The sequence below is a fragment of the Sparus aurata genome, chromosome 9, assembly GCF_900880675.1.
Source record: "Sparus aurata chromosome 9, fSpaAur1.1, whole genome shotgun sequence".
Classification (NCBI taxonomy): Eukaryota; Metazoa; Chordata; class Actinopteri; order Spariformes; family Sparidae; genus Sparus; species Sparus aurata.
Genome location: NC_044195.1, coordinates 14,780,100 through 14,794,162, shown reverse-complemented (window position 1 = coordinate 14,794,162; position 14,063 = coordinate 14,780,100). Strand labels below are relative to the sequence as shown.

The following is a 14,063-nucleotide window of genomic DNA, read 5'->3' as shown; positions in this document are numbered from 1 at the left end:
AGTTCCCCCGCAAAATCTTAATGGAAGCAAGTCATGAAGCAATACCAGGGGCGGTGAGTAATGTAGGCTAAATTTAAAGCGTCTATAATTCATAGTTATGTCCAGATCTCAGTTATGTCCAGAGGATAATCTGCAGGTGGTCTGATCATAAAACCAGCATTCTGATTAATAGTGGATGGGTGAAATAATACATCTTTAATGAGGAAAATATTCACAGCATTTCCTGCAGTGATCCCCCAGAAGCAAAAACGCGCTCTTTCCTATGCATATTTACAATACAGCAGCCTAACTTCATTGATTATTTAAATCTCTCAACAGGCTTACAAGATCAGTCAGAATGTAGTGTTGATCAAAGTTATATGTTCTTTCACACATCCCAAAGGACACACGTTCAGAGTGGTGTAATGAAATTATTTGAAGTAAAACAGCCGTCCACCTGATAAATCCTGAGCTCCATCTGAGCTACCTGAAAAATATTATCGGTTAAAGTTAAATTTGTCCCCCCAGTGAGTTTCCTCTGTCCTGTCAAGTTTGTAACTGCAGTTTATTGTTTTGCTGCTTCAATGTGCCATGATATTTGCTGCAGTGGCATTACTGCATGCATTGAAACTTTATAAATGACTTGAAGTAGTCCCTCTAATCATTAATTTGAGCTTAATCTGTGCCAGATCCTGCCATCCTAAAAACTGTTAACAGCTTTTTCCACAATTCTAAGTAGTTATTGTGAATGCCCCAATGAATGTAAACAAATGGCTTTGTTTGTGATGATGGTTTAGTCATGAACATAGTCACGATTTCCTCCATGGTTGCTGACCAAGTTTTAGCCTCCCCTATCTACCCTCAGCCTCACCAACCACCCATGTAAGACACAGTGACGCTGCTGGTCTATGAGAGTTTCTGTGCACTAACGTGGGTCCCATAGGTCGTTGCAACATGAATATTTTGTCCGGGGTGACATGACATTCAAAATATGGTTTGAAACAATTAAAATGAAACCTTTATTTTAAAAAAACTTTGTGAGGATTTAAGACTCAGTTATTGCCTATATTTCACAGTGCCTTTCCTAGAGCATGGTAAAACTGCTACTGTATATAGATAAAAGCCAAATCTTCTTCCCTTAAATATTAAAAACTTAAATCAACATATGAAATTATTGCTTAAGTCTGTATTTAGAGGGCACTTAGGGTGTTTTTTGCTCTATATTGTGCAAATCTCAGCACTTTCTATGAATTTAAGTGGCAATTTCACTGAGTTTTAAAGGATTACATATGATCCTTTTTAGCTTTACTTCTAAACTAGGGTTAAAGGTCACAGAAAAAGGACCCCTGCTCTAATCCAGGTATAATCCTAGTTGGCACAAACAGAAGTGAAGTGTGTTGAGGACAGCTGTTTAAGTGATGCTTGAGCTGCCCTTTGGTCATCAAAGATCGTGATGCGTTTAAAGCCAAATGCATGTTTGGTTCAAATAAGATTCACCACGTGGGAGAGATTGTTTATCCAAATGTTTGCGTAAAGTGAGGCAGTTGTTGTTATGGATGTGTATGTGTGTGTTGCTGTGTGGTAACATGACTTGGGGAGAGCAGCTGGGATTGTTGATGGTGAACAGGTGTCGCAGCAGAGATTTCGTGAGCTTGTGTTTCGCTCTTTCTCTCAGTGTGCGCTTATGCACACGTGTCGGCACGTATGGCCCCTGTGTGTGTCTTTGTGTGTGCATATGGCCACAAATGTAAGCATGTGTGCGCATTAGCCGGAGCGAGGGACAATGTGGTGTTGTGTGAGCGCTGGTGGTGAGAAACCTTATAGCCAAGGACACAGTAGCTCAGCCAGCAGCTGTCCCATCCCTGCACTTCTTATTACACCCACCTCTGTTGTCACTTAGAAACTCCAACTATGGTGATTTTCATCTTTTGAATTCAGATTCAGAATGTCACATAATTAACAGTGTGAGATCTCAGACTTGAACAGAAATATAGGTAAGATTAAAGTTAGACTAAATGTCTTTGTTCCTAAGATAATGGCTTGAACAACAAAGAGAACAGAATGGTCATTATTTATACTCACACTGTATGTTTTATCTGTCAAATCTAAATCTGAAAAGTAGCCTTACTATTAAATATCTCTCTCAGATAAGTGGAGGAAAGGTTTACTGTGAAATGTAGTGGGGTGGAAGGATAAACTAGCATGACACGAGAGTCAAAAAAGGGTTAGGGTTAGTACAAAATTGTACTTTAACCTGCAGTAACTGTGTTTTGGCCACTCTAAAACAGCAGAAAACAAACTCTGAACCCAATATTAAAGTTAATATGGTGAACTTGTCAGCAAATTTGACATATTTACACATCCAGCAGATATGTGGAGCAACATTATCATTCATTTGGAGCTGTCCTTGTATCCACCTGATATATGTAAATATAATATTCACTCTTCTTTTCTGGGTCTCAACCAACTCCCGACATAGATATCTGGCTATTTAGCTGCTAAATGCTCCATCATGCTCACTGGCTAGTTGCTGATTTTGTCATCTTGCTCTTTGGTGCTGCTGAGCAGGTAGTGTACATTAAGGTTTATGAAGCTTTTCTGTCTACTACGGATAAATACAACACTATGATAGTAAAGTTGTGGGCTGCCCAGCTAAATAATAAGCTGAAACTCATGTTAAAGGTGCAGTGCGTAAAAATAGGGCCTGAACTTTAGTTTAAGATAAAAAAACTATGTTATTTATGGAATGTAAAGAAATAATTGTTTGATATTATGTCAAAGATGTTTGTGTTGCAGAGATAGTGTATCTACTGAAGCTAGCAGGCTAATCAGGCAGGTTTGCTGCATTTCATAACCTCTATTAGCTTTTTTAGGCTAACGGTAGGAAAAAAAAACTCACAAGATCTCAAGAAAGGAAACACCTATTTTCCTTTTAAAACATTTGTACAAATCTGAATTCAAGTTTCTCATTTTAAGCAAACTACAATGAGCTCAATTGCTCACCAAATAATTTGTTGTTTGTCTTTCCAATGTTCCAACAATCCTCAACTCTGGTCTGGTCTGAATATGAACCTTAATCCGTTGCTCGAGATGCTGATTTTCCAGGCTGGTGATGACCAGCCTCGCTCTTGCTCCTCTCCCACTCCGTGCCTCTCCTGGTCTGTGGACAACAATTTAGTTTAGACTCACTAGCTGCATGGCTACGTAAACCAACTAGTAAACAGCAGCTAATAGATACAGCCACAGATAACTACAGCAAAGAGCAGCAGTTAGTGAGCAGCAGATAGCGGTGCCTCTGGTGAAATGCTGCCCCCTATTTGTTTGGAGGAACCTACGACAGGGGACCAATTCTTACACATTGAACCTTTAAAGCTCAATAAACATGAGTGGTGCTTCAGATCATAAGCAAACCCTTTGACACTGTCACATCCAAATGATACAAATTTATATATGTTGATTCTAGCCTAACAACTGAATACATGAATTGGTTCGATGGTCCCTGCATCTTTGTTATCTTTGCACGAAGGACCACAGTAGAAATCAGTCTCTGACTTTATTGTGTCATCTTGAATATTTTCATGCAACAGAGTCAAATAAAGTCGAATGAACTGAAGTAAACTAGGAAGTATGAAGATTGTCCTAAAGATACTGCATGAGATACCAAAAATCCGAACAGGGCAGATCAAAGAACAGACCCCTGTCAAAATAAAAGGAGCTCATATCTCCTGTTTGCTCTGCCTCCTCAGAGGGCAGTGGTCTCAGGGCAGCAGGCAGCACAGCAGCTCTCCCGCCTGCTCGCGTCAGTTGTCCAGGAGACGTGAGTGTGTGCGTGCTGCAGATGTAACTTGAAGAAGCTGCAGGGAGTTTGGAGAAAAACTAGTCTCATCCAGACTCAGCGGACACCCACAGACCCCAGGTCGGACCTGAACCGACTGAACATGAACACCTTGAAGATGTTGGCGTTGCCTCTTCTCATCACTTTATTGCACTGTGAGTTTTTTGTTTTCTTTACTGGTTTTAGAAAGTTCACTAAACAAGTTGCTGAGGTTATTAATGACAGATTAAGAGGCTATATTAGGCTTAGCCACCATATCAAACATATAGCTAGACGTCTTCAGAGGAAGAAAAGCATTTTTTTTTTTTTTAACAGAGTATGTTATGGGCAATTTATCTGGTTGTAAACACTCCTGGTAACCTCATTGGTGTATTGTAATAGGACACTCCTGTTAATTAGGAATGTTGCCTCAGATATTCAACTTCACTTCAAGTTTTGATCTTTGATTGTAAAAATCAATATAAGGTAAGATGTGAAAGTTTCTTAAGTTGTGCATAGAAACAAAAAAAGGGAAAGCATATTCTAAAGAAAATAGTTGGAGTCTAAAGAGAAGCCCTTATCAGGGTCATTAACATTTTATTTGGCCCATCCACCAGAGAGAGCATTCCTCCAATATCTCAAAAATAAACAGTATATTGGTAATTTAGCTCCCCAGTTATAAAGGACAACACAAAAAAGAGCTAAATAATATTAAAAATGAACCTTAATGTGATTGGAATCGTTTTTTGCTTTCTTTTTTTGAACATTTCAGATTAAAGGTACCCTATGTATGTTTGGGGAAGATATTTGGATCAGAAAACAAAGATCTTCATTGACTGATTTTTATGACTGAACAAACTAAATAAACAAACTCTCTTTGTTTTCATGCCTGACTAAACTGAATAAACAAACTGACTTTAAAGGACAACACAATTTCATACTGTTGTTTATACTTTGTCTATAGGCGGACCCTGCCACCTTTCTAGCTTCAAACAGTGTTTCAGGGACCTTGTTTTCCTCTGAGAACAGCTTGTTTATTCAGTCATAGAAAAAATAATTGTGTCAGAGTTTGTATCATTACCCCATCAATATTGTAAATATTAAAATTCTGAGTTGGAATTTCTTCTCCAAAACTGCACAGTGCCCCTTTGAAACAAGTTTTGGTTATTCCAAATATTTCTTGTGCAGTCCCTCAAAAATGCAGGATACGGATTTGTCACTGATCATTAGTTTGTTTCATTTTTGTTTGTGCACGTTAAGTTCACACACATGTGGGGGGTTGGGGAGGTGTGATGTGTTCAGGGACTCCATCAGGGGGTTGAGATTGTGCAGGGAGTGGCTGCGCCTGGGCTTCATGTTTACACTGAACCCGCTCTGATGCTGTTTGAACCCGAGATCCGCAGGCAGATGAGACACGCCACGTGGCCCCGCGGCTGTGCGGCCCTGCGGAGGAGTCCGGGATCCCACCCTCTCAGTTTGAAGATAGCCTCCGACTGACCCTGTTGTTTACTAGACGGAGATGAAAACGACCACTTGCTATCTGGAAAAAAAAAGCATTTGAAGTTGCTGTGGGAATTTGAAACTTTCTCTATGTTGATAATTGCAGCTTTTTCGTGTGTGTTTTGATCTTTGTTGTATTTACTCATGAGGACCAAATGTCCTCACAGAGAGTTAAAGATTGGAATCCGTAGCCTCGGGGGACGAGGCTGGTTCGGGATGTGTTTGGAATATTTGAAGAATGATATTGATTTTAAGCACTTTCTAATGCTTTTAATATCATAAATAACTCATTTGAAATATAAAAAAATATAAAAACATTATTATGGAGAATACCATGTTTCTATAACATGAACATTTATTTTAAAACATATTACATATATATTCAAGATTAGTTCACGACTTCAGGATCCACAATGAGTGTTACAATCAGAATCGGGTTCAGGTTTGGCTGAGGGTCAAAGTAAAGCATATGGAGCCGAGTGTGAGGGTGAAGGGTTCAATCAGTATAGACCCTCACAAGTGTGCCAACAGATATCTGTGTGTGTGTGTGTGTGTGTGTGTGTTGTGCCAGCTGAGGGGGATAAGGTTACTGTCATGAAGAGCTGCTTTGTCCGCAGAAGAAAAGCATGCTCTCCATGCATGTGTACGCCCCCCCCCACACTCACTCACACACACACACACACACACACACACACACACACACACACACACACACACACACACTCACACCTCTCTTCAGCTTCTCCTGATTCGCAGAAAAAAATCTCTTTTAACGATCTGCTCTCTGTTGTCGTGGATTTGTAGCTATCACAAGTGGTTTTGATGGGAAACAGCAGCTGAGGACAGGTTGAATGAAAGTGAGTTGCACTGGATTTAAGTTTTCACAACAGAAGAAAAGCAGTAAAACATCAATGGTAACCACACAAATCTGCAGAATTTTCTATTTTCTGTGAAAACGTGTTGAAATCCATTGTAACGAGCATTAATTTGAACTGACACAACCTTCTACAGCCACTTTTCATCATACTGGAAACCCTGCGAGTTTTCCCCTGAAATGTTTTTTTGTGCTGTGTGCTATGTGTGTGTGTGTGTCTGTGTGTGTGTGTATGTGTGTGTGGGTGTGTGCGTCTGTGTGTGTGTGTTTGTGTGTGTGGGTGTGTGCATCTGTGTGTGTGTGTTTGTGTGTGTGTTTGCGTGTGCGTGTGCTGGTTGAAGGGACAGATCACTAAAAAGAGGTTATCAGGTCGGGATTAAGCAGCTTGTCGGAGTCATCCATCACCTGCATTCCTGCACGCCACCGCTCCTGGTACCAGCAGACCACACTCTGTATGTCTGTGTGTGAGTGTGTGTGTGTGTGTGTGTGTGGGCAGAAATTCTGTTGTGGGCAAATTAATGTTGTAGGCCTACTTGTGTATTGTGTGGTGAGGATGCACGCCTAGTACTGTATGTGAGGGCTGTGACTCAATCTGTGGGCTTTGTACATGTCTGTTTGTGCTTTTGGTCTCTCGTGAGCCCACATTATGAAACTACAGATATACACTGAGCATGAAATACAGGGAGATGTAGAGAGAGCAGAAGTAAGTCAGATTGTTGTTCTTGGTGACCGAGAGTAAAAACTGTCTGATTTATAACAGCTGATTGATCGTCTCCCCCCTGCAGGTCCTGTGTGTCTGTCAGTGACAGTCAGCAGCAGTAAACCCAAAGTGGAGGTCCACGAACACACAGGTGAGACTGTGCACTGCTGCTTCTCTCAATATCATTGATTTGAAACACAACTTTAAAGGTCTGTTGAATAAGCTTGAGTGGGATCTATTGGCAGACAAGGAAAACAGTCCTTACAATTAGGTTTTTATTTAAAAGCCGGCACGGCGGACTGATATAGTACGATTTCAGTCAGATGAACATGTTTACATGGACTTTAAAAGTCTGATTTAAGTCGGAGTAAAACATACAAGACAAAAACTACAGTCCGAATATTTCTACCGTCATATAAACGTAGTGACTGACTCTACAGAGGAAACGTTCGTGTTTTTAGCATTTTTGGTATTTTCAGTGTTCACCACTAGATGTCACTAAATCCTACATACTGGACATCTAGGGTACAAAGATGTCCATTGTGACTGAAGTTAATTATTTAACTGAAGATTAAAAAGTGACTTAACGAAACACTAATTCTGGACACAAAATGTGGTTAAATATGACTACGAAACCAAATCATGAATGGTATTAATATGAATCATATTAAAGCGCACGTTTCGGAATGACTTGAGGACAAAGATGAAGAGGGATACGACATGTTCTGATTTGCACATTTCGCATTCAAAAATAAATCAGTCAGATCAACAGACAAAGCAGATTAAGGCAGATTTTAAACAGATTTACATAATTACACCTTTAATAACCACTGTCTTCTTTCATGAGAAGAGTAACAGGTATTTGATTTTTAAGATTTTCTTGCTCTGTTTGTCCTCCAGACGCTGTGCTCTCCTGTGAGTTCAAGACGGAGAAAGATCAGAACCCTAGGATCGAGTGGAAGAAGAAAGGAAAGGCAGTCACGTTTGTGTACTTCAACAACAAATTTACAGGTGAGTGACGACAGTCCTTTACTGCGTGACCTCTCCAAACTGACAGAAGCTGATGTTTTGCCGTCGCTCTTTCCATCACCCCATCATCATTAAAGGGATAATTTGGGTTTTTTGAAGTGGGGTCATATAAAGTACATATCTATAGTCGATCTGTTTCCTACCGTAATCACCGATCAGCGCAGCCTCAGTTTGGAGAAGTAGAGAGCCGCTCCAGCCCAGACGCTCAGCTTTGTACTGCAGTGAACAGGGTTCAGCAAAAAAGCGAAATTAACCACCTAAAACAAGGCTCACGTAAAATGTTTTACACCAGTTCAAGTGTATGTTGTATAGGTAAAATTCACACCGCTTTACATCACTGTCAGACCGCGCTTTCTTTTGGCACTACATTTTCTCAACCGCAGAACCTTCGTATCCCTACGCATTAGCGTAACTGGGCAACAGCTGATCTGCGAGTGGCGGCTGGACGAGAGGTTTACTTTCGATAAAAACGAAACTTAACTCTCTATATCCTTCCGCATTAGCGCTCATGCGAAGGGATACGGGGGTTCTGCGGTTGAGAAAACATAGTGCCAAAAGAAAGCGCGGTCTGACGGCGATGTAAAGCGGTGTGAATTTTACCTATACAATGTACACTTGACCTGATATAGATTTTTTTAGGTGAGCCTTGTTTTAGGTGGTTAATTTCGCTTTTTTGCTGAACCCCGTTCACTGCAGTACAAAGCTGAGCATCTGGGCTGGAGCGGCTCTCGACTTCTCCAAACTGAGGCTGCGCTGATCGGTGATTACGGTAGGAAACAGATCGACTATAGATATGTACTTTATATGACCCCACTTTAACTGTGATTGATTCTGTTTTTTAGCACTTAAGGTGAAGAGAGTTAAGTTTTCTCCATCCTCTCTCCATTACCTTCCATCGCAGGGCCGTATGCAGAACGGGCAAAGATCGAGGGAGCGACGCTGACGATACACTCTGTTACACAGAAAGACTCGGGGGAATACCGCTGTGAGGTGACAGCCGGCGAAGACCACGTCAACCTCGGAGAGGCGTCCGTGACCCTCAATGTGCTTGGTATGATGGGAAACCTCCTGTTGGACATTTAGGGCGTCCTCTGCTTCTGCTTCTGATTGAAATTAGATTGGAGTACAATTACAGCTGAGTGAGTCGTCAAAAATGACTTGACATTTTACAAGAGGATAGGGGGATTTGTGTAAAAATACAAAAATAAGATCTTTTCAACATATTTAGCGTATAAAAACTAGGGATGCAACAATATTCAGTATTTTACCGAACCGTTCAATACGCCCTGTTTGGTTCAATGCACAACGGCAAACAACGGCATTTTCGGTACGTTTCCCTGTCACAAAACTTTTTCAAAACTCTGTGCAGCCGCGCATGCTGTGTGATCCCCTCAGGAGCAGAGGCATGAGAGCAGCACATTGTTTAGGCTCACCCTCCCACACCCATTTTAGTAGTAAAGTGATCCCAGAACTTTATGAAGTATGCCGGGGGATATTGAAAACGAACTGAGGCAAGCACCCTACCTTGCTCTCTCCACCGATAGCTGGACCTCCCGTGAACAGCGCTGCGCCGCTATACTCATTTTCAATGTTAGCTGCTTTATGGCGGATGTTAGTGGGCTGCCGCGGTCTTCTCGTAAAAAAAGCGTCCCCCGGCTGATGGCGATAACGACCGTCTCTTCCCCCCTCCCCCCCCTGGCTGACGGTGCGCCACTACACTAAAAACTTCTGGGGAGAACCCTGATACTTGGGAAATGAGGGGCTTTGTGCTGCAGACTCATCCACTGTATGAGAGCCACACAAGTGAACACCTGGCTGAAGAACTAGTGCATGCAGTTACTGAATGAAGCTAGAGAGAGCAAATATCCAAATTCCTGTAACCACAGACAATGCACAAAGAATTGTGCAATTATTTTTACAATGCAGTATTGCCTTTGCTAGTCTGAGTAGTTTTATATTAAGATATTGAAACCGTACCGTTACCGTGGCCCAAAAACCTTGATGCATACCGAACCGTGGGAAAACTGTACTGTTGCATCCTTAATAAAAACACGAGCGAACAGCTTAATCACAGGGACACCGGACTAGTATTTGAAAATTATGTTGCGTCAGCGTGCCTTTACTTAAAGGGTGACTCCACCAATTGTACACATTAAGTGTGTTTGCAGGTCTATGTCTAAAACTGGTGGACTTATCCTTTAAAGCACATGCGCTGCTTTCAGAGAGGACTCATTAAGCGTTCTTGACTTAGTAAGTTACCCATGATTACACGTGTGCCCATGAGTTTACCTGTGAGATCACCTTTGCAGGACAACTGACAACAAAAATGCTTATCATGTCTTTTAAAGACTGGCAATTAGTTTAGCCTTTTCTGCATTTCAGTGTCAAGCTCTTGAGATATGGATGATATGAATGGTATCTGACACTGACAGCATGAGGGCTCAGTGGTAAGCGCTGTCACTTCACAGCAAAAAGGTCCTGGGTTTGAATCTGCTGGCTCTAGTTTCCTTTTCAGTCCAAACACATGCAGGTGATGTCATGTGGAGCGTGCATGGCTTGTGATTATCTATATGTGTCAGCCCCCTGATAGAGAGGCAACCTGTGTCAGGCCATAAACAAGGTGAACTTCAGCTTTTTTTTTTTTTCCTGGTCGAGGAGGAAGTACTTTCAATCGAATTCGAGTTTGGCTTGTAGATCGCTGCTGAAAAAGAGTAAATGAACATGAGTGTTTCTTTCAGCAGTTAAGTGCATCAATATCTCACAAAAAACAACAAAATGCATCAACAAAAGCAATATCTTCAGGTTCTTTAAGATGGATTTGTCTTCCCATAAATGAAAGAACCCTGTATTTTTTCTGCAACTCGAGCTGTATTCTCCTCTCTGCCTCCTTAGTGCCTCCACATGTCCCGTCCTGCGAGGTGCCGAGCTCTGTGTTCGTGGGCTCGGGCCTGGAGCTCCACTGTAAGGACAAACTCAGCGTGCCTCCTGCCATCTACCGCTGGTACAAAGACAACAGGGCTCTGACGGCCACAGCGGACACTCCGTACAGCGTCGACACGAGCAAGGGCACGCTGGTAAGTAAACACCGAAATATGGAAGTACAAGGTAAAACACATCCACATATGTTCTCACCAGCTGCTGTTCTCTGTAACTCACCTCTCACCTTGTCTCTGCCTGGAGCAGAAGTTTAAGAGCGTGTCCAAAACGGACACAGGGATGTACCGCTGTGAGTCCTCCAACAGCGTCGGGGCCCCCAAGAGCTGCGTGGCCCAACAACTGAAAGTTATTGACTGTAAGTTTTTCATATAACTCCTCTCTGGAGTTAACATGTTACGCTCCACACACCAAAGACTGAGCGTATACTCTCCTCCCTGTCCTTACAGATCCTTTGAACATGACGGTTTTGATAGCAGGAGCTGCTGCTTTTCTGACGCTCGTCATCTTCTGCTGCATCTGCGCGTGTTGCTGCCGACGCCGAGGCTGCTGCAAGGGTGAGCGGTGTGAAGCGTGCTGTATGTGCGTCATGTAATCACTGGCTTTACATTTGAGAAGCTGCATCGATGAATACATTTGAATCAAAAATATAAAGAACGGTTCAAACCTGACGGGTCACTTAATAGACCTTAAAGCTCATATATTAAACATTCCCTTTGGTCTGCAGTGGTTTACAGCTTTGACTCCTTTCTCATTCACTTACTTGAGCAAATATGAGGAACCGGAGATTCCGACTTTCATCTTCCATCGTTGTTTGGGTCAAGGAATGAAGATGCCTCCGTGGGGGGCGCTAAATGGCACAAAATGCCAGTTTCTACATATTGTTGCTTTAAGATAAAGTATATAAAAAAATCAAAATCTTACATGCTCCATGGTCCAGAAACAGTTGCTGTCATGCCAAAATAAGAAAAATCTGTATCACACTGTAAAAATGTGGCATATCATCTTATTATGTTATAACATATATTTTCATATTATTACAAAATACAAACATATCATAACAAAAAATCTTTCTTGTTTTAACAGTTTGCTTATTTAATGTTATAACTTGATTGTTTTCACAAGAGACCCTTCTTGTTATAATATTTATCTTTATTTGTTGTTACAGAAAAATGCATGTGAAACATAAAACATTTCAAGATATTTTCAGTGTATATTAAAACATACCATAGTGTTTCATCTTATAACATAATGTTCTAATGATGTAATAAAGTAAAAGTAACTCGTTATAGCATGGACACGTGTTATAACATGGACACATGTTATCACATGGACACATGTTATAACAATACACGTTTGGTGTTATACTCTGATACTGAGCCGTTCTTATTTTTCTGTTGTACCGTTTCAAGTGAAGGACTCACATTCAAACTCTTACTAAATTAAAGTTGTCCTCCACATAAAGCTCTGATCCATAAACAATGGAAAAAAATGTGGCCTTGTTCTCCGACTGCAGCAGGCAGATTTTATGAGCTAAAAAGCTTTAAGGAGCCAGAGTCCACTGAGTGCTCAGCATCAAACAGCGGGCAGACACAGTTACCGACGAGCCGCTGAACAGAGTGCAGCATTTAGCAGCTAAAGAGACAATTATTTCCCTCAGGAGAGCTGAAGAGAGTGAATATTGACTAAAACTGTCAAGTGTACAGAAACAAGACTGTTAATATATGCTTGAGTAAATGTACTAATTACTATCCAGCTAATTACTGCTGCCAGATTAAGAGACAAAGTCTTCTCAGGCGAGCGTGATAGTGATCTTGAATAATGTTGACTTTTTCTCTTTTGTTGTTTCTTTGAACAGACGAGAAGAAGACCAAAAGGTGAGGGTTTCACATTCAGTCCAACTCTTGTTTTTGCCCACAGCGATGTTTTATTGACTGACTGAGCTCAGGCTGAACTGCCACCCTTTGTCTTTCAGTGGCAAGTCCTTCAACCCTCCACCTCCGCCTCCTCCCATCCGCAACGTGAGTGATCAGAGGGATTGTTGTTGTGTCAGGGCTTGTTTTGCTCGCCGTCGTGTATTTGGGTTGCCATAAAAATCCTGTTGATAGGTCGCTGATAACGCTTGTCCCTAGCTAATTAAAGGAAATGATTCATTGTGTGTCTCTCTGCTCTTTACAGTTCAAGCACTACAAACAAACCCACTCCTTCATGATCTGAGGGGGGGAACACTCTCTCACTTTGACCTCAAGCCGTCAGAGATCTAAAGTGTGCACGTGCAATCGGGCACTGGAAAAGTTACTCCGCCGTTGCCTTGATTTTGGACGGCTGCTCACTGCTGTCTGGGATGGACACACACACAGAGATATGAAGACATCAAGCATCACGAAGAATCTAACTAGATTTTTTAAAAATCTTGCTGCCTCCTAAACACGGGCATCCGTGCACTGACAGTTTAGACTGTCTTTCCTGCTTTCATATTTCCTTCAAACTTCTGTAGTGTAAATCCAAGGTTAAACTCGCCTCTTTACTACGTTATAACATATTTTGTCATCATATTTCTCTTTAATATGTCGAGACATCTTCAAAATCATATTTTTTCTACTCTTCTCAGACTTAAAGGGTCATGTTCAACGTATGTTTGAGCTCTCTTGTGCCATCTGTAGGCAATTAAACGTCATTCACCCACACTGTATAGATTGTATTCTTTGTACTGCCTTTCAAATATTTAGATGTTGTTTTATATGATGCTATTTTTTTCCTCTTTGTCAATTTTATATATTTTATAAAAACATGTGTGTTGATATCGTAATTGTTCAATCTTCTGGTTGTATAAATTCAAATTATGTGAACTGAGTGACATGTGAACAGGTGTCTGCACACACTGAATGGTGGAACCTTTGTTAAATATTTTAAAATGTATCTCTTGATCAATAAAGAACGCTGAAAAAAAGAAATGGCTACATTGGAATTCAAGCTGCGCAGTTTATTGGTTTATTGGTACCTAGTCAGGCGGAGGGGAATAACAATGACAGTAAACTCAGCACGTGTTCAAATAATCTAGCCCAGATGCATTCAAGTGGCGTCTCACGGGCCGAGTGCCCTTTAACAACCTCAAGCAGGCCGCTCGATCAATTTGTTAGTCAGCTAATTAGCCCATTCATTAGATATTTCTGTTGCTAAGCACCAGCTTACGCCAATAGACTGTTTGAACCGGGGCTGTTTAAGCAGAGTGA

General features: G+C 41.3%; 1 protein-coding gene across 1 annotated transcript; it reads left to right on the top strand.

Annotated features, from left to right (window-relative positions):
- Positions 1 to 3,737: 3,737 nt before the first annotated feature.
- Positions 3,738 to 13,780, top strand: jam2b (junctional adhesion molecule 2b). Its single transcript, XM_030427467.1, has 10 exons — positions 3,738 to 3,969; positions 6,953 to 7,018; positions 7,768 to 7,878; positions 8,798 to 8,947; positions 10,789 to 10,970; positions 11,080 to 11,188; positions 11,280 to 11,387; positions 12,689 to 12,707; positions 12,806 to 12,851; positions 13,009 to 13,780. The coding sequence occupies exons 1-10, from the start codon at positions 3,918 to 3,920 to the stop codon at positions 13,045 to 13,047; spliced, it is 882 nt and encodes a 293-aa protein (XP_030283327.1). The 5' UTR covers positions 3,738 to 3,917; the 3' UTR covers positions 13,048 to 13,780.
- The last annotated feature ends 283 nt before the right edge of the window (positions 13,781 to 14,063 follow it).

Bases quoted from the DNA above. Each gene is read 5' to 3' on its own strand.
- jam2b (XM_030427467.1), top strand. From the start codon at position 3,918: ATGAACACCTTGAAGATGTTGGCGTTGCCTCTTCTCATCACTTTATTG. The intron at 3,970-6,952 runs GTGAGTTTTTTG...TCCCCCCTGCAG, and splicing joins TCTCATCACTTTATTGCACT to GTCCTGTGTGTCTGTCAGTG. The intron at 7,019-7,767 runs GTGAGACTGTGC...TTTGTCCTCCAG, and splicing joins GGAGGTCCACGAACACACAG to ACGCTGTGCTCTCCTGTGAG.